Here is a 22,645-nt window from a genome sequence, read left to right on the forward strand (position 1 = left end):
CAGGTAAATGTTTATGTGCCTGAATACTGAAGAGGAGGAATCAGTTCCAGAGAACCTATGTGGTCCTCACAAGAGCAGTGGCAACCCGTCATTCAGGGCAGGGGGGGCAGACCCACCTATTTAACAAAAAAAAGTGTCACCAGTTTGCAAACAATGTAAAAACAAAAAAATCATTGAGTTAATAAAGCCGCATACAAACACGGTCTCTTATTTGCTTTCTTGAGTAAGGCAGTTCCAAAATGTAGGTGTTTCAGCCCAGCCTTTCTGTGGTGGTGGGGCAGCCAGCGGAATTTACGGAGTGTAAAGGTGTGTCTCCCCCAACCCCTGTGGCAGTTTCGCTTCTGCTTAGAATCCCATGTGAGATGGGTCACATAGGCTAAGTGGCATGGCACGACAAATATGAATTAACTAATTTATTCATATACAGAGTCCCTGCTCCTGCGGGACTGGGTTACATACATTCCACTTTGCTGTGACCTTAATTGAACCACTCACTCCCATTGCTGCTATAGATAGAGGGAAGAGAGGCAAGAAAGGGATGACAGGAACGGAGAGAATGTAAAGATCCAAATGTAAATTGCTGATCGATTTCAATTCTTGAATTTGAATAAATGGTAGTCTACTATACACAATTCCACCATCAGAATGTTACACTACAGACAGTGCCCAAGTACTCACCCACCTTTTACTTAGATTTCTGTGTGTTAAACGGCAACTAAAATGTATTTAATTTGGGATTTTATCACTGATCTACACAAAATAATCCATAACGTCAGTGATTTTAAAACAATTTATTTAAAAATTAAAAATAAACCTAGACGTTTTCAACCCCTTTTATGGCAAGCTTGAATTAGTTGACGAAAACATTTACTTTAAAATCTAATAATAGGTTGCATTGACTCACTCTGTGCAATAATTGTGAGAGAGAATACAGTAGACGGCATCTGTCAAAGCAGTGATTTATGACCTATTTTATGGGTCACGTGGTTACGCCCATATATGTACATCCTGTCCTTCCGTTCTCACGCTCTCGAGTGAGTGTTTATTTAACCAGATAGTGTAACGCCCTGGGCATAGAGAGGGGTTTTTTGTTCTTTATTTTGGTTAGGCCAGGGTGTTACATTGGGTGGGCGTTCTATGTTCATTTCCTATGTTGTCTGTTTCATTGATTTTGGCCGTGTGGCTTCCAATCAGGCACAGCTGTTGTTGGTTGTTGCTGATTGGGAGTCACACATAAGTGCCTGTTTTTCCGTTGGGGTTTTGTGGGTAATTGTTTCTGTTTAGTGTTTTGCACCTGACAGGACTGTTTGGCTGTCGGTTTTCTTGTTTTGTTTTGTGTAGTGTTCTTTAGTAAATTAAACTTCAATGATGAACACTAACTCCGCTGCATATTGGTCCACTTTCTCAGACGATGACTTCTCTGTTTCGTCTGACGACGAAGACAGCCGTTACAGATAGTGCATCTGTTTATGTTAAAGCTTAAAGCTGTCATGATGATTGATGTGTAGTGACCTCGTTGAACTTGGGAATGTGTTTGAACATTTCAAAGAGTATGGCCCCCCCTCTTGTAGTGAACTTAGAGCCTGGCTGTTGTATATGAAAACAGTAATATCCGGCGTTATTGGACAGCCGGAGTATAAGTAAGAGCTGTGAACACTACGACCTCGATAAACCCCAGAACACTAAATAAGAAATTCAAATAAACCCAGAACACTAAAGAGGAAATGAAACATGACTCCTAGACAAATTGTAGGTGTACTGTGTTCCTCGTGTCAAGAACACAATGACAAAACCATCGAAGACATTCTTTGGGAAGCCCCTGACTGTTTTAATGGAGTGTTGGATGTGAGTGATGGCCATATGGGTTACATTTTCCAACCGGACAATTCAACTGTGAAGATTTTCACAAACAGCGGCCACAGCACCCTTTTTCAAACAAAAGCAGGGAGTTTTTCTCCTGCGCTGCGGATGAGAGAATGGCTTAAGATACGGCTGGCGCTATGCCAGATCGAACAGGCACTGAGTGGGACAACCCTGTGGGAACAATCATTAAGACAAAACACAAACAGTTGTAATATAATCTGTATACATGTCATTCTATACTGAAAACGGGTACATTCTGAAAGATTTTGATGTTGATGTGATAACATTTTTTATTCATCTCTCAATTTAGGATAATACTGTTTATTTTATACTTTAGTTAAATTGTATTATTTATCTTGTCTCATACCATGCTAATAAACTACCAAGCAATGCAAACAGATGTGGAATTAACCCCATAACAGGTGTGTCTTTTTGGATCAAGAATTGATCAAGAATACCAATAGGCTTGATCAGATCCTCTTCCCTATTCGGGCATCATATAATGCACAGCCACATGCAAATCCATAAAACTTCACCAATAAAACATTTCAACATAACTACTTGCAATGTCATAATTTTTGTCACCATCCATCAATGGTTGAATTGTGTTTTTTTTCTTTGTACATGCAGCGAGCTTCCAATGGCTGGAGCAAAGCAACAGGCTAAATGAAAAAGACCCAAATAAAACGTATGTGAAAAGATGTGGTCAAAGTATAAAACTTTGCTGTTTTTTTATTTAATTTTTTGTTTTGTTTTTGTTACAACCACCAGGTCTTCCTGTCCGTACTGTGAGACACCTAAGACAGCGCTACTGGGAGACAGCTGACCGTCCTCGCAGCGGCAGACCACATGTAACATCACCTGCACAGGATCGGTACATCCGAACATCACACCTGCGGGACAGGTACAGGATGGCAACAACAACTGCCTGAGTTACACCAGGAATGCACAATCCCTCCATCAGTGCTCATACTGTCCACAATAGGCTGAGAGAGGCTGGACTGAGGGCTTGTAGGCCTGTTGTAAGGCAGGTCCTCACCAGACATCACCAGCAACAATGTCCCCTATGGGCACAAACCCACCGTTGCTGGACCAGACAGGACTGGCAAAAAGTGCTCTTCACTGACGAGTTGCGGTTTTGTCTCACAAGGGGTAATGGTCTATTCGCGTTTATCGTCGAAGTAAAGAGCGTTACACCGAGGCCTGTAATCTGGAGCGGGAGCGATTTGGAGGTGGAGAGTCCGTCATGGTCTGGGGCGGTGTGTTACAGCATCTTCGGAATGAGCTTGTCATTGCAGGAAATCTCAACGCTGTGTGTTACAGGGAAGACATCCTCCTCCCTCATGTGGTACCCTTCCTGCAGGCTCATCCTGACATGAACCTCCAGCATGACAATGCCACCAGCCATACTGCTTGTTCTGTGCGTGATTTCCTGCAAGACAGGAAGGTCTGTGTTCTGCCATGGCTAGCAAAGAGCCTGGATCTCAATCCCATTGAGCACGTCTGGGACCTGTTGGATCGGAGGGTGAGGGCTAGGGCCATTCCCCCCAGAAATGTCCGGGAACTTGCAGGTTCCTTGGTGGAAGAGTGGGGTAACATCTCACAGCAAGAACTGGCAAATTTGGTGCAGTCCATGAGGAGGACATGCACTGCAGTACTTAATGCAGCTGGTGGCCACACCAGATACTGACTGTTACTTTTGATTTTGACCCCCGCCTTTGTTCAGGGACACATTATTCCATTTCGGTTAGTCACATGTCTGTGGAACTTGTTCAGTTAATGTCTCAGTTGTTGAATCTTGCTATGTTCGTACAAACATTGACACGTTAAGTTTGCTGAAAATAAACGCAGTTGACAGTGAGAGGACGTTTCTTTTCTTGCTGAGTTTATATCGGCCATATATTTTGTGGAACATTTTATTTATTGGGTTTTCACATTCATTTCAAACACAGTTTCATGTGAAGTTAAATGAAAATATAATTCTAATTTTTACAATTCCACAACAGACAAATATAAGTCATATAGTCATGTATAAGGTTTACTGTGGTGTGTTTTCCTGTATATAGTTTATAACTGGCATCAAAACCTTAATAAACAGTCATGGTGATAATACACAGTATCACACATTTCAGGTTGGGGTCAATTCCATTTTGATTACTTTTATAGGGTAGTGCTGACAGAGAGAGAGGGTGGATTCTCAGCCCACCACAGGTATTTAATTCCAGGAAAATGTTTCGGTTCAAGAGATTGAAGTTAATGATTCAGTTCCAGAGAACCTACGTGGGCATTGCACACTGTTTAACTTCTTTTATCTCAAAGTTACATCTTAAACCATCCCACAGGTAAATCATTAAAGACTTTGATCACTGAAATAAAACACTGTTCATTCATAATATGAGTACACCAGATACTGACTGTTACTTTTGATTTTGACCCCCCCTTTGTTCAGGGACACATTATTCAATTTCTGTTAGTCACATGTCTGTGGAACTTGTTCAGTTAATGTCTCAGTTGTTTAGTCTTGTTATGTTCATACAGATATTTACAAATGTTTAGTTTGCTGAAAATTATGCGCAGTTGACAGTGAGGATTTCTTTATGTTGCTGAGTTTATATAGGCCATATATTTTGTGTAACATTTTATTTATTGTGTTTTCACATTCATTTCAATCACAGTTTCATGTGATGTTAAATTAATATAAAATTAAATGTTTTACAATTCCACAAAACAAACTCATATAGGTCATATATAGTGGTTAGAGCGTTGGACTAGTAACCGAAATGTTGCAAGTTCAAATCCCAGAGCTGACAAGGTACAAATCCATCGTTCTGCCCCTGAACAAGGCAGTTAACCCACTGTTCCTAGGCTGTTATTGAAAATAAGAATTTGTTCTTAACTGACTTGCCTAGTTAAATAAAGGTTTTTAAAAAATAAGGTTTACTGTGGTGTGTTTTCCTGTATATAGTTTATAACTGGCATCAAAATCTTAATAATCAGTCATGGTGATAATACACATTTCAGGTTGGGGTCAATTCCATTTTGATTACTTTTATAGGGTAGCACTGACAGAAAGAGAGGGTGGATTCTCAGCCCACCACGGGTATTTAAATCCAGGTAAATGTTTCCGTTCCAAAGAATTTAAGAGAAGGAAGATGATGATTAAGTTACAGAGAATTCCAGAGAACCTACGTGGGTGTTGCACACTGTTTAAATTCTTTTATCTCAAAGTGATATCTTTAAAACCATCCCACAGGTAAATCATTAAAGACTTTGATCACCGAAATAAAACACTGTTCATTCATAATATGACTATTGTTGTTATGCAAATCTGAAAGTGGGTAACATAACAAAACATGTTTTTAATGCACACTTAAAGCGATAACTTTGTTTCCTAGGGCTGGGTGATATGACGATACATATCGTGTGACGATAGAGCATAAAATGAAACGATAGAAAAACATCTTTTATTTCGTTGTGTCGCAAATCACTATTTTACCACCTACGCAAGAATCACGTGAAACAGTACGGAGAGAGTCTACGGATAAGACCCAAAAAAGTACAGTCGTGCTCAAAACAAACCCCCGGACTCAGACGTTGCAAGAGGCTTTTGCCCGCGGCACACCATATGGCAAAGCATCACGAAGATGGAAGGAGATAACAGCTGCGGTTACAACTTATATCGCTGCGGTTACAACTTATATCTGCAAAGACATGGACCCCAATTTACATGGTCGAGAAACGGGGGTTTCGTGAGGTGGTGCTAACACTTGACCCAATTTTAGGCCTATATTTATTTTGTTTGCAACTTTAGTTGACGTGTTTTCTATTTATCTTTTTAGATTTTATACATTAATTTATTAATATTTTAGGCTCTAATCTTTGGATTTCACATGACTGGGCAGAGGCATAGCCATAGGCCCACTCACTGGGGAGCCAGGCCCACTCACTGGGGAGCCAGGCCCAGTCTATCCTGCAAGTGAAGAAGCCGGATGTAGAGGTCCTAGGCTGGCGTGGTTACATACTCCGGCAGGTAGCCACTACATTTTAACAGGCACCACATGCCTCTGCTAGGGTTGAATGGTGGGAACCCGGTTACCAAAATGTACAGAGATTTGCCGCCTAAAACCACTCCCTTTTCCCGTGAATAATAACTGCAAGAAACAGGTAAATTATAATAAATTATGTATATGAACAGCACGACATGAAATCAAACTGTTAAATGATATGTGATGTCTAAATCTGGCTTCTGCATGGTCTTCTGTTCTCTGCATGATCAATCATAAACGCTCAGGGTGGGGACATAGTCTATCTCAGTATGGAGCGCAGTTCACGTTGCATGTAGACCTATCGTCTCATGGTAAGTTTTTTTTCTTGTGACAGGTAGGCCCTGCAAAATAATGTTTTATGGTAAAGATATATATATATTTTTGTAGCTGAAAACAGCCTATTACTCGAATATCGTTGCTTTAAATCTGTGCATGCTTGAGCACTCTCTAACAGTCTCTCAATTCCATTCATTGTTGCATCCAAAATAGACAATCCTGTTTTTTTATATATTTTTTATTTAACTAGGCAAGTCAGTTAAGAACAAATTCTTATTTTCAATGATGGCCTACCCCAGCCAAACCCGGACGATGCTGGGCAAATTGTGCACCGCCCTATGGGACTCCCAATCACGTCCGGTTGTGATACAGCCTGGAATCAAACCAGGGTCTGGAGTCGCTCCTCGAGCACTGAGATGCAGTGCCTTAGACCGCTGCACGACTTTATTCAGACCTGTAACCATTCAATCTTCGTGAAGATAAGTGAAAGTAATTCTAGTCCTAAATTAAGCAAGCATGTCATTAGGATGAAGATAAGGACAACAAAATTTATTTCATTTACAGTTGAAGTCGGAAGTTTACATACACCTTAGCCAAATACATTTTAACTCAGTTTTTCACAGTTCCTGACATTTAATCCTAGTAAAAATTCCCTGTCATAGGTCAGTTAGGATCACCACATTATTTTAAGAATGTGAAATGTCAGAATAATAGTTGAGAGAATGTTTTATTTCAGCTTTTATTTCTTCCATCACATTCCCAGTGGGTCAGAAGTTTACATACACTCAATTGGTATTTGGTAGCCTTGGGTCAAATGTTTCGGGTAGCCGTCCACAAGCTTCCCACAATAAGTTGGGTGAATTTTGGCCCATTCCTCATGACAGAGCTGGTGTAACTAAGTCATGTTTGTAGGCCTCCTTGCTCGCACAAGCTTTTTCAGTTTTGCCCACAAATTTTCTATAGCATTGAGGTCAGGGCTTTGTGATGGCCACTCCAATACCTTGGCTTTGTTGTCCTTAAGCCGTTTTGCCACAACTTTGGAAGTATGCTTGGGGTCATTGTCCATTTGGAAGACCCATTTGCAACCAAGCTTTAACTTCCTGACTGATGTCTTGAGATGTTGCTTCAATATATCCACATAATTTTCCCTCCTCGTGATGCCATCTATTTTGTGAAGTGCACCAGTCCCTCCTGCAGCAAGGCACCTACACAACATGATGCTGCCACCCCCGTGATTCACGGTTGGGATGGTGTACTTCCGCTTGCAAGCATCCCCCTTTTTCCTCCAAACATAACAATGGTCATTATGGCCAAATAGTTATATTTTTGTTTCTTCAGACCAGAGGACATTTCCCCAAAAAGTATGATCTTTGTCCCCACGTGCAGTTGCAAACCGTAGTCTGTCTTTTTTTATGGCGGTTTTGGAGCAGTGGCTTCTTCCTTGCTGAGCGGCCTTTCAGGTTATGTCGATATAGGACTCATTTTACTGTGGATATAGATACTTTTGTAACTGTTTTCTCCAGCATCTTCATGAGGTCCTTTGCTGTTGGTCTGGGATTGATTTGCACTTTTCGCACCAAGTACGTTCATCTCTAGGAGACAGAACGCGTCTCCTTCCTGAGCGGTTTGACGGCTGCGTGGTCCCATGGTGTTTATACTTGCGTACTATTGTTTGTACAGATGAACGTGGTACCTTCAGGCGTTTGGAAATTGCTCCCAAGGAGGAACCAGACTTGTGGAGGTCTTGGCTGATTTCTTTTGATTTTCCCATGATGTCAAGCAAAGAGGCACTGAGTTTGAAGGTAGGCCTTGAAATACATCCACAGGTACACTTCCAATTGACTCAAATGATGTCAATTAGTCTATCAGAAGCTTCTAAAGCCATGACATCCATTTCTGGAATTTTCCAAGCTGTTTAAAGGCAGTCAACTTAGTGTATGTAAACTTCTGACCCACTGGAATTATGATACAGTGAATTATAAGTGAAATAATCTGTCTGTAAACAATTGTTGGAAAACTTACTTGTCATGCACAAAGTAACCTAACCAACTTGCCAAAACTATAGTATGTTAATAAGACATTTGTGGAATGGTTGAAAAATGAGTTTTAATGACTCCAACCTAAGTGTATGTAAACTTCCGACTTCAACTCTACATACCCGAGAAGCCTGAACTCTTAGAGCCCCATATAGGGATCTAAAACCTGCTGCAACTTGGCTATGCGCACTGACACGCTGCCACTGCAGCCCAAGTCCATAGATCCCATGGTTCCAAGAATACTTACCCTGGGAGCCTAAAATGTCAGAACTCGTACAAGGAACTGCATGTCCAAAACAACAGAACACCTGCCGTGACTTGGTAAAATGCTCGTGCGAGGCATAGTATCAACCAGAGTGGATGAACCACAGCAGCCCGAGACTCAAACCCACAGTAAACCTTCAAACGCCTGCCACTAATAAACTCAGCAAAAAAAGAAACGTCCTCTCACTGTCAACTGCGTTTATTTTCAGCAAACTTAACATGCGTAAATATTTGTATGAACATAAGATTCAAAAACCGAGACATAAAATGAGCAAGTTCCACAGACGTGACTAACAGAAATGGAATAATTAGTCCCTGAAAAAAGGGGGGATCAAAATCAAAAGTAACAGTCAGTATCTGGTGTGGCCACGAGCTGCATTAGGTACTGCAGTGCATTTCCTCCTCATGGACCGCACCAGATTAGCCAGTTCTTGCTGTGAGATGTTACCCCACTCTTCCACCAAGGCACCTGCAAGTTCCCAGACATTTCTGGGGGGAATGACCCTAGCCCTCACCCTCCGATCCAACAGGTCCCAGACGTGCTCAATGGGATTGAGATCCGGGCTCTTCGCTGGCCATGTCAGAACACTGACATTCCTGTCTTGCAGGAAATCACGCACAGAACAAGCAGTATGGCTGGTGGCATTGTCATGCTGGAGGGTCATGTCGTGATGAGCCTGTAGGAAGGGTACCACATGAGAGAGGAGGATGTCTTCCCTGTAACGCACAGCGTTGAGATTGCCTGCAATGACAACAAGCTCAGTCCGATGATGCTGTGACCCACCGCCCCAGACCATGACGGACCCTCCACCTCCAAATCGATGCCGCTCCAGAGTACAGGCCTCGATGTAATGCTCATTCCTTCTACGTTAAATGCAAATCCGACCATCACCCCTGGTGAGACAAAAATATGACTCGTCAGTGAAGATCACTTTTTGCCAGTCCTGTCTGGTCCAGCGATGGTGGGTTTGTGCCCATAGGTGACGTTGTTGCCGGTGATGTCTGCTGAGGACCTGCCTTACAACAGGCCTACAAGCCCTCAGTCCAGCCTCTCTCAGCCTATTGTGGACAGCACTAATGGAGGGATTGTGCTTTCCTGGTGTAACTCGGGCAGTTGTTGTTGCCATCCTGTACCTGTACCGCAGTCTTGATGTTCGGATGTACTGATCCTGTGCAGGTGTTGTTATATGTGGTCTGCCACTGCGAGGACGATCAGCTGTCCGGTCTGTCTCCCTGCAGCGCTGTCTTAGGCGTCTCACAGTACGGACATTGCAATTTATTGCCCTGGCCACATCTGCAGTCCTCATGCCTCCTTGCAGCATGCCTAAGGCACGTTCATACAGATGAGCAGGGACCCTGGGCATCTTTCTTTTGGTGTTTTTCAGAGTCAGTAGAAAAGCCTCTTTAGTGTCCTAAGTTTTCATAACTGTGACCTTAATTTCCTACCGTCTGTAAGCTGTTAGTGTCTTAACAACCGTTCCACAGGTGCATGTTCATTAATTGTTCATGGTTCATTGAACAAACATGGGAAACAGTGTTTAAACCCTGTACAATGAAGATCTGTTAAGTTATTTGGATTTTTACGAATTATCTTTTGAAAGACAAAGGGATGTTTCTTTTTTTGCTGAGTTTATGTTTAAACCCTTTCATAGAGGGTGCACGTGCTAACTGTATAGTCGATCACATTCAAGGATAAATCCCTGGCTGTCGAATTCAACCTTTCAGGGGCCAAACCCACAGATCCCATATCTGTGTCCGTGGATGCCAAACTCTTCCATGCACCTGGGACAATAGCTCAGATGACATGGAACCCTCCACAGTTCCCCGCCCAGGAACCATGGTTGTCTGGGCCAACTGGGAACCACCAGAATCAACAACAGACCCTCCTGATGGAACCTCTCCACCGTGGCCTGAATCAGGTCCACCGGAGGAAACGCATAGAGCAGGGTCCGAGGCCACTGATACGCCAAAGCATCCATTCCCACCGGAGTGCCCAGATCCGTCATTGTGAAGAAGACGACAATGCACATTTTCTCGCAATGCGTAAAGATCTACAACGGCCCTGCCGAACCAGACCCATATCTGGGCAAAAACCGAGGGGTACAGTCTCCACTATGTAGAGATAGGAACCCCTTGGAAAGTAGATCCGAGCCCACATTGAGAGATCCGGGAAGATACATTGCCCTGAGCAACAGGAAATGCGCAATACTCCATACGAGCAGATAACGGACCAGGTATAGGAGAGACTGAGACCACATCCCCCCTGCCTGTTGATGGACGCCACCACTGTCCTGTTGTCGGACCGTACCAACACATGCTGGCCCTCAAACATCGTAAGGAAACACCTCAGTGCTAGCAAACAGTCAGTAGCTCTAGGTAATTGATATGCAGCACCCTTTCCGCTGTTGACCAAATCCCTCTGTCCCAGACTAGCCCACACACAGCGCTCCACCTCCCAGTAAAGACGTGTCTGTCGTAACACTACTCGGCCCATGAGAACCCTCTGCTACAGCAGTCACAGGTCCCTCCAAGGAGTCAAGGCCCTTAGGCACGACGGGGCTACCTTGAGCAACTGATGGAAGTGGCGAGATGCATCCCGACGCATAGCAATCACCCAGCGCTGAAACAGACATCAACCGAAGTCCCAGAGGCACAGCAGCTATCATAGAGGCCATCAGACCCAATAACCACAGGCATAAGCGAAAAGGCACAGGGTGCCCCAGCTGATACAGTACCAGACAGACGGATTGCGACCCTCTGTTGGGACAAAAACACATGATTTAGAACCAAATCCAAAACAAGACCCAGAAACTGAATGAGCTGTGTCAGATAACTTTTCTTGTGATTCACTGTGAACCCCAGAGACTGAATATGGGAAACCAGCGTGGAGCTCCACCTGTTCCCTAGACTCCAGAACGACCAACCAATCTTCCAGATAGGCCAATACTCTGATCCCCTGGCACCGCACCTGTGCCAAAGGCGCCTCCACCACCATAGAAAAGGTGCGGGTGATAGGGAGAGCCCTAAAGGCAGGAGAAGAAACCCGTAGGCCACACCCTCGAAATGAAACTTCAAAGTTTCTGTGGGGAGGAAATATAGCTACATTAAAATACGCATCCTTCACATCTATGGACGTGAACCAATCGCTGGGAAGCACCGACTGCAATACCCTGAGAATTGTGAGCATTTTGATCTTACAAACCTTGAGGTGCTTGTTTAAAACAAGCAAGTCCAGGATGAGCCTCAACGTTCCATCGCTCTTGGGAACTAAGAAGTACTGGCTGTACCAATTGCTCTGTACTTCTGACACGGGGACCAACCGAATTGCCTGCTTTTGAAGGAGAGAGGAAATCTCCCTTCTCAAGACAGGTGCTAGGACCTCGGTGACGATTGACGAAATGAAGCCATGAAAAGGAGGAGGAAGCACAGCAAACTGCAGACCGTACCCCCACCATTCTCTTCACCAGTGGTGAAACTGCGCATGCCCGCCCCTGGACGGAGCACGCTGCCAGTCTCCCATCCATTATCTCCTGAAGGGGGCGCCACCCTGAGGACTAGGATAAAAACATTTTTTGTCATGCTTATTTTCATAACCACCACTCTTGACAACTGCATGGAACAGGAACTGTGTCTATTATACCCACACCTGGACTATACCGCACTTTTGATACCCCTGAACACCGAGGAACCTTAGAAACAATGTTCTTTCGTGACTACCAATGTTATTTTGTGGTCACACCCCGTCCTCATCCCTACAGATCTTTCCGGTGTTGACGAACTTCTCACCTTTGTCGTCAGTGATCATGTAGGATTTGGGGTGATCCTCAACATAATTTACTAGGAAGATGTCAAATATCATACCTCCAAGACATGCTAACCTCTCACCATTACAATAACAGGGGAGGTTAGCATTTTTTGGCGGGTATGATATTTATGCCTCTGTAATTTTCTCACTCATCATTATTCACGATTCATTCAGAATGAGCTGCAATCATTGTAGCATCCACATAATAGTGTTTCGAAAAATATTATATAGCAAATGTCACAATACATTATTTACCATTAATTTCTATTGGGCACAAAAAAATCTGAAACACTACCAAAACAAACAGCAAATTTATCCAACAAATGTTTTTGGTCACTAGCATGATGTATTTTTTGCGTGCTATGAATATGGGACCAAATACTTAACTTTGTACTACTGTAATACACATGTAAATTTGTCCAAATACTTTTGGTCCCCTAAAATGGGGGGACTACGTACAAAACATGCTGTAATTTCTAAACGGTTCACCTGATATGGATGACAATACCCTCAAATTCAAGCTGACAGTCTCCACTTTAACCTCATAATCATTGTATAATTTCTAAAACCAAAATAACAAAAAATGTGTCGCTGTCCCAATACTTTTGGAGCTCATTGTATATGGACATGTAATTACTTATTTGAAATGTCTAATATAAATGTTTCTTATAATCCCATGTGGGATGGGCCACTTAGGCTAAGTGGCATTGCGCAATAATAAAATATAATTGTGTTAATTTATACAGTCCCTCCTCCTGGACTAGGTTACATACCAGCCTGATTGGTGATTTAGCAATTGAAATACCGCCCTTACCATCTTATATGCTTTGGTCTGATATGTTTACGCCTGATATGTCATGGCTGTCGTCATGGCTGTCGTCATGGCTGTCGTCATGGCTGTCATCATGGCTGTCTGTGCCTGAAGCTGGAGTACTCTTTCCCTAACCCATTGTTGCTACGATGGAGAGGGACAGAGAAAGAGGGTGACGTCTTGGTCTGTATACTGATTGAAACTGTTCTTTAAAAACTGTTTTTAAGTCTTGAAACGAGACCAGGGTGTGTGTCAAATCAGAATTGATCTGAAAATTCCCATTCCAATTCATTTATTGAATTTGAGTTAAAATAGTAGACAACTGTAAACAGTACCACCATAAGGATGTTACACTATATACAGAGGCCTATAATAAGTATTCACCCCCCTTTGTTATGGCAAGCTTAAATTAGTTCAGGACAAAACAAACTTCAAATCGAATAATAAATTGCATTGATTCGCTCTGTGTGCGATGACAGTGGTTAACATGATTTTTGAATGACTGATCCATCGCTGTAATGTACCCCATACACACAACATAACTGTAAGGTCCCTCAGTCATCCCTGATCAGGTATGTCACGATGAGGCTAATCTTGACCCCAGCTGGCTCTCTCGCTGTAGCAATTAAGCCTGGGGATGAAGTCACAATGAGGCCAATTGTGATTTAAAACCTAAAGCATGAATTCTAAATGATGTATTTACCTGTGTCTGTGTGTTCTTCCTTGGTGGTGCAGTGGAGGGGTTGAAGGGATCAGGTGTTTTAGTGAAGTAAAGAGATGGCTGTGCTTTTATAGGGTAGCGCTGTCCGAGAGAGAGAGGGGGCTTTCTCAGCCCATCACAGGTATTTAAATCCAGGTAAATGTTTCCGTTCCAGAGAATTAAACAGAATGAATATAATGATTCATTTCCAGAGAATTCCAGATAAACCATGTGCAACGCCCACGTAGGTTAACTTCTTTTATTTCAAAGTGACATACCTTTAACCCCCCTCCCGAGAGGTAAATCATTAAAAAGCAAGTTTGATCACTTAAAAAAAACAATGATCATTCATAACAATAATATCTTGTTGTTATCCAAATCTGAAAGTGGATAACAAAGATTTTTAATGCACACACTTAAGAAAGCGATACTTTGGAATAAAGTTCAAAGGTGTTTTTAACATATTTTCAGATATGACTCTATGATAACACTGAAAAAACTGAAATATATATGTAGGCAAAATATACAGTTGGGATTCAACTACAGTCAAGGTACAGTTGAAATTGGAAGTTTACATGCACCTTAGCCAAATACATTTAAACTCAGTTTTTCACAATTCCTGACATTTAATCCTAGTAAAAATTCCCTGTTTTAGGTCAGTTAGGATCACCACTTTATTTTAAGAATGTGAAATGTCAGAATAATAGTAGAGAGAATGATTTATTTCAGCTTTTTTTTTCTTTCATCACATTCCCAGTGGGTCAGAAGTTTACATACACTCAATTAGTATTTGGTAGCATTGCCTTTAAATTGTTTAACTTGGGTCAAACATTTCAGGTAGCCTTCCACAAGCTTCCCACAATAATTTGGGTGAATTTTGGCTCATTCCTCCTGACAGAGCTGATGTAACTGAGTCATGTTTGTAGGGCTCCTTGCTCGCACACGCTTTTTCAGTTCTGCCCACAAACTTTCTATAGGATTGAGGTCAGGGCTTTGTGATGTCTTGAGATGTTGCTTCAATATATCCACATAATTTTCCTGCCTCATGATGCCATCTATTTTGTGAAGTGCATCAGTCCCTTCTGCAGCAAAGCATCCTCACAACATGATGCTGCCACCCCCGTGATTCAGGGTTGGGATGGTGTTCTTCGGCTTGCAAGCCTTCCCCTTTTCCCTCCAAACATAACGACGGTCATTATGGCCAAACAGTTATATTTTTGTTTCATCAGACCAGAGGACATTTCTCCAAAATGTACGATCTTTGTCCCCATGTGCAGTTGCAAACTGTAGTCTAGCTTTTTATGGCGGTTTTGGAGCAGTGGCTTCTTCCTTGCTGAGAGGCCTTTCAGGTTATGTCGATATAGGACTCGTTTTACTGTGGCTATAGATACTTTTGTAACTGTTTCCTCCAGCATCTTCACAAGATCCTTTGCTGTTGTTCTGGGATTGATTTGCATGTTCAAAGTACGTTCATCTCTAGGAGACAGAACGCGTCTCCTTCCTGAGCGGAAGGATGGCTGCGTGGTCCCATGGTGTTTATACTTGCGTACTATTGTTTGTACAGATGAATGTGGTACCTTCAGGCATTTGGAAATTGCTCCCAAGGATGAACCAGACTTGTGGAGGTCTACAATTTTTTTTCTGAGGTCTTGGATGATTTCTTTTGATTTTCCCATGATGTCAAGGAAAGAGGCAATGAGTTTGAAGGTAGACCTTAAAATACATCCACAGGTACACCTCCAATTGACTCAAAATTATGTCAATTAGCCTATCAGAAGCTTCTAAAGCCATGACATAATTTTCTGGAATTTTCCAAGCTGTTTAAAGGCACTGCCAACTTAGTGTATGTAAACTTCTAACCCACTGGAATTGTGATACAGTGAATTCAATGTGAAATAATCTGTCTTAACAATTGTTGGACAAATTACTTGTGTCATGCACAAAGTAGATGTCTGAACCGACAAAACTATAGGTTGTTAACAATACATTTGTGGAGTGGTTGAAAAACGAGTTGTAATGACTCCAACCTAGGTGCATGTAAAGTTCCGACTTCAACTGTAAATGTTTGTTAGAATTTTTTGTGGAGCATCCATCACTTCTTCCATCCATCCCCAGCTTCTGGTTAGCTTGTGCAGTGGTGCCCCTTATAATGAAAACATTATCTGGAGTCAGCTATGACCATGTGAGGGTGTTTGAGTTGCTATCTATGTACAGTGGTTCTCCTGATTGTGAAAACTGAGCTCAGATCAGTTCTTAGCCAGGGTCTTGGCCTAAAGGTCTATGTACGGGGGTTCTCCTGGTTTTGTCTCAGGTCCTTGTTTGCACTGGAAGCCATAGAGGCAGCGGTAGGGCTGGTTGCGACTGTGCTGACGACTGTGGGTGATGAGGTTGGAGCTCTGGCTGAAGGCTTTGCCGCAAACCTGGCACACATGAGGCTTCTCACCTGGGATAGGAGGGCAGAGGGGACATACGGTATTAAAGGGGAAGTTCACTCTTTTATAACTGAATGTTAGATGGTTCCTCACCCTGAAAGTGAGCCAGGAAAAACTGTAATGCATGGTTGGGTTTTCTTTCATTAAAAGTCACTACAAACTTCAGCTAACTTAATCCAAATCAATGAGAGTGGTCGGGGCATGGCTGTTATATTTACTTATTTTAAAGGCCAAATCACTTCCCGCCGGACTCTGGCGTGTATTCACTACATTTTTAACAGGCACCACATGCCCCTACCACTCTCATAGCTTCTTTTATATATTTAAAATAGTTCATACGTGACTGTGACAAAGACAAGATCCCTATTTCTGTAGAATACACATTGACTCACCTGTGTGAATGAAGGTGTGTTTTTTCATATCAGATTTCTGGTGAAATCTTTTGCCACAGTATTGACAGGGGTAGGGGCGCGTGTCAGAGTGGATTAGCAGGTGAGTGGACAGGGTAGAGGAGCGCTTGAACACTTTCCCACACACCTTACAGCCATACGTACGGTCCTGAAACACATGAGAACAAAGCATATATGGTCATATATTTTGTAAAAAAATATAAATTTATTGGGTTCACAATTTCATGAGAAGTTCAATGAATCTTATATTTTTTTTTACACCAAACAAAAACAGGCCATATAATATAGGCCATATAGGGTCATGTATAGGGTCTACTGTAGTGTTCCGAATGTCCTACAAACTATTTTGACCCCTCTATGGAAAGATGAGACTCTCTCGAACATATACATGTTTTGCTCTAGGACACTCACAAGACTCGTCTGACGGTCCCCTGGTACCAGCTGAAAAAATGTATGGAAGTATATATGGAGACTATTTAATGCCCAAAATATGGAGTTAAATACATGTAAAAAAAAAAATATATATATATATATATATACTGCTCAAAAGAAATAAAGGGAACACTTAAACAACACATCCTAGATCTGAATGAAAGAAATAATCTTATTAAATACTTTTTTCTTTACATAGTTGAATGTGCTGACTACAAAATCACACAAAAATAATCAATGGAAATCCAATTTATCAACCCATGGAGGTCTGGATTTGGAGTCACACTCAAAATTAAAGTGGAAAACCACACTACAGGCTGATCCAACTTTGATGTAATGTCCTTAAAACAAGTCAAAATGAGGTTCAGTAGTGTGTGTGGCCTCCACGTGCCTGTATGACCTCCCTACAACGCCTGGGCATGCTCCTGATGAGGTGGCGGATGGTCTCCTGAGGGATCTCCTCCCAGACCTGGACTAAAGCATCCGCCAACTCCTGGACAGTCTGTGGTGCAACGTGGCGTTGGTGGATGGAGCGAGACATGATGTCCCAGATGTGCTCAATTGGATTCAGGTCTGGAGAACGGGCGGGCCAGTCCATAGCATCAATGCCTTCCTCTTGCAGGAACTGCTGACACACTCCAGCCACATGAGGTCTAGCATTGTCTTGCATTAGAAGGAACCCAGGGCCAACCGCACCAGCATATGGTCTCACAAGGGGTCTGAGGATCTCATCTCGGTACCTAATGGCAGTCAGGCTACCTCTGGCGAGCACATGAAGGGCTGTGCGGCCCCCCAAAGAAATGCCACCCCACACCATGACTGACCCACCGCCAAACCGGTCATGCTGGAGGATGTTGCAGGCAGCAGAATGTTCTCCACGGCGTCTCCAGACTCTGTCACGTCTGTCACGTGCTCAGTGTGAACCTGCTTTCATCTGTGAAGAGCACAGGGCGCCAGTGGCGAATTTGCCAATCTTGGTGTTCTCTGGCAAATGCCAAACGACCTGCACGGTGTTGGGCTGTAAGCACAACCCCCACCTGTGGACGTCGGGCCCTCATACCACCCTCATGGACTCTGTTTCTGACCGTTTGAGCAGACACATGCACATTTGTGGCCTGCTGGAGGTCATTTTGCAGGGCTCTGGCAGTGCTTCTCCTGCTCCTCCTTGCACAAAGGCGGAGGTAGCGGTCCTGCTGCTGGGTTGTTGCCCTCCTACGGCCTCCTCCACGTCTCCTGATGTACTGGCCTGTCTCCTGGTAGCGCCTCCATGCTCTGGACACTACGCTGACAGACACAGCAAACCTTCTTGCCACAGCTCACATTGATGTGCCATCCTGGATGAGCTGCACTACCTGAGCCACTTGTGTGGGTTGTGGACTCCGTCTCATGCTACCACTAGAGTGAAAGCACCGCCAGCATTCAAAAGTGACCAAAACATCAGCCAGGAACTGAGAAGTGGTCTGTGGTCCCCACCTGCAGAACCACTCCTTTATTGGGGGTGTCTTGCTAATTGCCTATCATTTCCACCTGTTGTCTATTCCATTTGCGCAAGAGCATGTGAAATGTATTGTTAATCAGTGTTGCTTCCTAAGTGGACAGTTTGATTTCACAGAAGTGTGATTGACTTGGAGTTACATTGTGTTGTTTAAGTGTTCCCTTTATTTTTTTGAGCAGTGTATATAGGTTCCCTGATCTTTCTTAAATCTCTCAGATATAGGAGAGACACTTCAGAACTAACTTCCTTTTGATCTTTTTTGGGGGACTATCTTTTGTTCCATGTAGTGAATCTGTTATTCAATGCGTTTTTATGGGCTAATAACAGTAAGGACAAAATTATATATATATATTTTTTTTGTAATATTTTTGGGATACTTCAAGGAGTCTTAAAATTCAAAATCAAATAGCTAAATGATCCTTACTATGCCCTTAAAACAATTCCATATATCTTAGTAGAACAGTGCATTTAATAACTTGATTTCCAGTTTTTTGAATGATATTTCCATACTATGAGGTCGAAATAACATTCTGAAATTATGATAATGCCCTTGATCTGTATGAAAAAAATGCCTGCAATATCAGCCTTTTCAGGTGGGATGGAACTTATGTCCCACATCTTGACGTCACAATGTGATCTGATTATTATAGACCTGACCCCAGACCTGCTTTAAAACCCGTCATTATACATGTAATGTGGCAGGCAACAGACCTTATTTGGCGTTATGAGGTGTGTTATTCCTACCTTGACCCTGTAGCTCAAACCCAGGTCTGGCCTATAGCCATACGGCTGACTGTTAGTCTTGTTGTGTGCTGATGATGACTGCTTGTGTCTGCCAACATGGGACTTGTGGACGTGGGACTCCAGACAGGAGAAAGAAAAGAAACTCTGAAAAGGAAATAAACACTTTAATGTCATTTGCATTAAAGTGGAGAGCAGTGCAGTAAATACAATAGACCTCTTATCTTGATTTAATCCTCACACTGGTCTTCCAGTCAGAAACAGAATAGAGAGTTAAAGCAAGTCAGACTTCAGTTGCTGCACTTTGACCTTTGGTTAATAAGAAGGCTGTGTGTAGGTCTATCCAATCACCTCAGTGGTATTCCAATGAATCAGAATTGTTCACTATCCATGATGGAAGCAAACATAGCTTTCTCGTATCACTAATATCAAACCTTTTTGATGGAGAGGAGGGTTGACGTTTAATTTTACATTTTAGTCATTTAGCAGACGCTCTTATCCAGAGCGACTTACAGTAGTGAATGCCTACATTTCATTTCATACATTTAAAAAACTAAAATAAAAATTGTGCTGGCCCCCCGTGGGAATCGAACCCACAACCCTGGCGTTGCAAACACCATGCGTTGCAAACACCATGCTCTACCAACTGAGCTACAGGGAATAATAATTCACCTTTATTTATACAGGTAAATCAATTAAGAACAGATTATTATTTGCAATGACGACTTGTCAGAGAGTTAGAATAACAAAACTGATTTGGGATCATCCACTAACCTTTCCACACAGTGGACATTCAGTCCCAGTGGCCCTGTGGTCACTGATCTGGGGACAGTCTCTGTGTCGGGTCTCTCCCAGGAGGGGAGAGCCCACCTCCTCAGCAGGGCTGCCAGGGTTCAACTGGGAGGAAGAGTGATGGTGCAGCGCAGCTCTACCATCTTAAGATGGAGAATAGCAGGAGGTTAATAAGTTACATTAATAGCCCCTTCTTACAAGCAATCACTGATCTCTAGGTTTTAAACACATTTCTGTTTCAGTCTTAACTTTAATGAAAATTGTATAAGAATGAATGATTATGAGAGAACAATAATACACAAAACTGGCAGATGTACATGAGCTTGTGTTAGCTGAGCCTCAGTGCTCAACACCTACCTGAAGACATGGGACTGGTGGGGTGAAGGTAAGGGGGACTATGTGAGGCAGGGTGGAGGGCTGGAGGTGGAGAGGGCTGTGGTGGGTAGGCCTCATTGTGCGTCACTAGAGACACTGCACTCTTAGGTGACGGCTGTCCCTGAAGGGTACCCCCCTGCCTCTTGTCTGTTTCTGAGGGACCTACTGGCACCAGGGTCGTGCCCAAGCAGGGGCTACCTGCTTTGGGACGCAGAGGGGGAGAGCCCCCCCTCCTCACCAGGAAAGAACGAGGCATGGTGGGGAAGCGAGAAGCAGCAGGAGCACAGAGGGTTTTGTAGACTCAGTCTAATGGAAGGGAAGTAGAAGGCCCTGCAATATGGAGTACATGAAAATTGACAGAATAGTCCAGGTGTTATTCATATCAACCAACATACAGCAGGTGGCAGCAGTGCTTTGACTAACACGGTCACATACTGCACTGCCGTATTCATAAAGCTTCTCAGAGTATGAGTGCTGATCTAAGATCAGTTTTAACTTTCAGATCATTATGAGTAGGATAACAGGAACAAGGGGGACCTGGTCCGAGATCAGCACACCTAATCGGAAAGGCTTTCTGAGTACAGGCCACAACCACTCCGAAAGTAACAGTACTGTGGGTTTTGCTGACACTAAAATTATGAAGACAACATTTTGAAACCATAAAAACGAGCTCCATAATGAAATCAGTTCAAATATACTGAATGGAAATATAGTATTTTCCCAGCAGAGCTTTTCCTACTGTATCTATTCATAAAGGTCATTTATTTGGCATTACATGCGTGTTATGTATAATTTACAGACATCTCTAGACAGATCGCCTCAGCCAAGTCATTGCACGTACTCATTACTGTTGAGCTTGGTTGGATTGCTCCATAAACTGTGGCAACATACACTAGCACCCAGTGTTTTGAAACCATTCCACAGCAGCTACCACCCAAATTCAACCAAACACAGCAGACCGTTATGCATTATCCCGACTCACCCTGTGAGCTCTCTCCCCTCTGGTTGCACAGCCTTACAGGTGGCAAATGGTAGAGTATTGAAGACATAACATGATAGAAGACTAGGGGCAAAAAGGCTTGATTTGTTTTTCCTCTGCTGGATTCATACTGGTTAAAAGCTTCAGATAGAATACTTCAAATGAGAAATATTTGATATGTTACTAAGCAGAATAGTTCATATGGATTAGTAAATAAAACACGTAACTCTTTCTACTGTGTCATTTTGCAGACACAGGGTGACATTTGAAACAGCATAACTAAGAATGACGCAGATACACCCGTGGAGGTAAATGATTAGGTTGAACACATTGGCTGAATTCATTTGGTACAGTAAATGCAGAGAAACTCACCTAATGAAAGAGGAATGTCAAATCTCTGCAGCTAGCCCTCTTGAAGAGGATGTCTTCAGTCAAGTCACCTGGTGAGATGACAGAGCTTTGATTTTAAAAGATGGTGATAGTGTACATGATCATTTCCTAAAAGCACAAAGCAAAAATATGCTCCTAATCTTAATTGCAGGATGGAATTGAAGACTGCAAGAAGTCATTTATGCCATTACGGCGAGAATGGAAAATGTGAAAATCTCACTACAAAGAAGTGTTTCATACAAACTTACCAGATAAGGTTCTTTAAAAGGCATACAAATGTCAACCTTTCACATCAAGCAAATAGGCTGAACAAATACATTCAGGCTCAAAATCTAAATGAATTCAAACAAAAATAAATATCAAAACATGATATGCCAAAATGTAAACTTTACTCCTGAATCTCCAACTACGTAGTAAAGGAATGAAAATTGAACAGGAAGCTCAAATCATGTATCATTACAGTAAAAATCTATCTATATGCTCAAGTTTAAGTTCTAGGCTGTATTCAGCCACTGAGATGTAGTGTTCAGTTCAGTGAAGCCCAATGAAAGTGATGGGGAAAAGCGTGTCTGTAGCACCGCTCCACTCAGCAGCAGCCACCTCAACCACAGAGCTTCCTCAGAAAGACCAGACAGACTCCACTGCTGAGCAACAGGTCTTTCTGCTGCACTAAAAACCCACTCATCGCTGCTTTGCTACAGTATATAGCACCAAACAAGTCTAGATGTACTCTCTCTAATCTCTTCACTTTCAAATGACCAAATGTCCTCTTCGACTTGAGGTTGGTATACAAATCTC

The 22,645-nt window shown here is 42.7% G+C and overlaps 1 protein-coding gene across 2 annotated transcripts; it reads right to left on the minus strand.

The window, feature by feature from the left end:
- Positions 1–15,865: 15,865 nt before the first annotated feature.
- On the minus strand, positions 15,866–22,511 carry LOC115208733 (zinc finger protein Gfi-1b-like). Of its 2 annotated transcripts, XM_029777054.1 has the most exons (7): positions 22,096–22,511; positions 21,830–21,897; positions 20,461–20,808; positions 20,086–20,246; positions 19,315–19,458; positions 16,626–16,791; positions 15,866–16,244 (listed from the first exon to the last, which is right to left on the minus strand). In XM_029777054.1, the coding sequence occupies exons 3-7, from the start codon at positions 20,732–20,734 to the stop codon at positions 16,072–16,074; spliced, it is 918 nt and encodes a 305-aa protein (XP_029632914.1). In that variant the 5' UTR covers positions 20,735–20,808; positions 21,830–21,897; positions 22,096–22,511; the 3' UTR covers positions 15,866–16,071. The 2 variants fall into 2 exon arrangements, with proteins under 2 accessions (XP_029632914.1, XP_029632915.1); XM_029777055.1 differs by lacking the exon at positions 22,096–22,511 and having other exon boundaries at positions 21,830–22,077.
- Between the last annotated feature and the right edge of the window lie 134 nt (positions 22,512–22,645).

Source organism: Salmo trutta, chromosome 14 (assembly GCF_901001165.1).
Source record: "Salmo trutta chromosome 14, fSalTru1.1, whole genome shotgun sequence".
Taxonomy (NCBI): Eukaryota; Metazoa; Chordata; class Actinopteri; order Salmoniformes; family Salmonidae; genus Salmo; species Salmo trutta.

Excerpts from the sequence above, each read along its gene's own strand:
- LOC115208733 (XM_029777054.1), bottom strand. The coding sequence starts at position 20,734 with ATGCCTCGTTCTTTCCTGGTGAGGAGGGGGGGCTCTCCCCCTCTGCGT. Across the intron at positions 20,247-20,460 it reads CACCAGTCCCATGTCTTCAG|ATGGTAGAGCTGCGCTGCAC; the intron begins GTAGGTGTTGAG and ends CTCCATCTTAAG. Across the intron at positions 19,459-20,085 it reads AATGTCCACTGTGTGGAAAG|AGTTTCTTTTCTTTCTCCTG; the intron begins GTTAGTGGATGA and ends TTTCCTTTTCAG.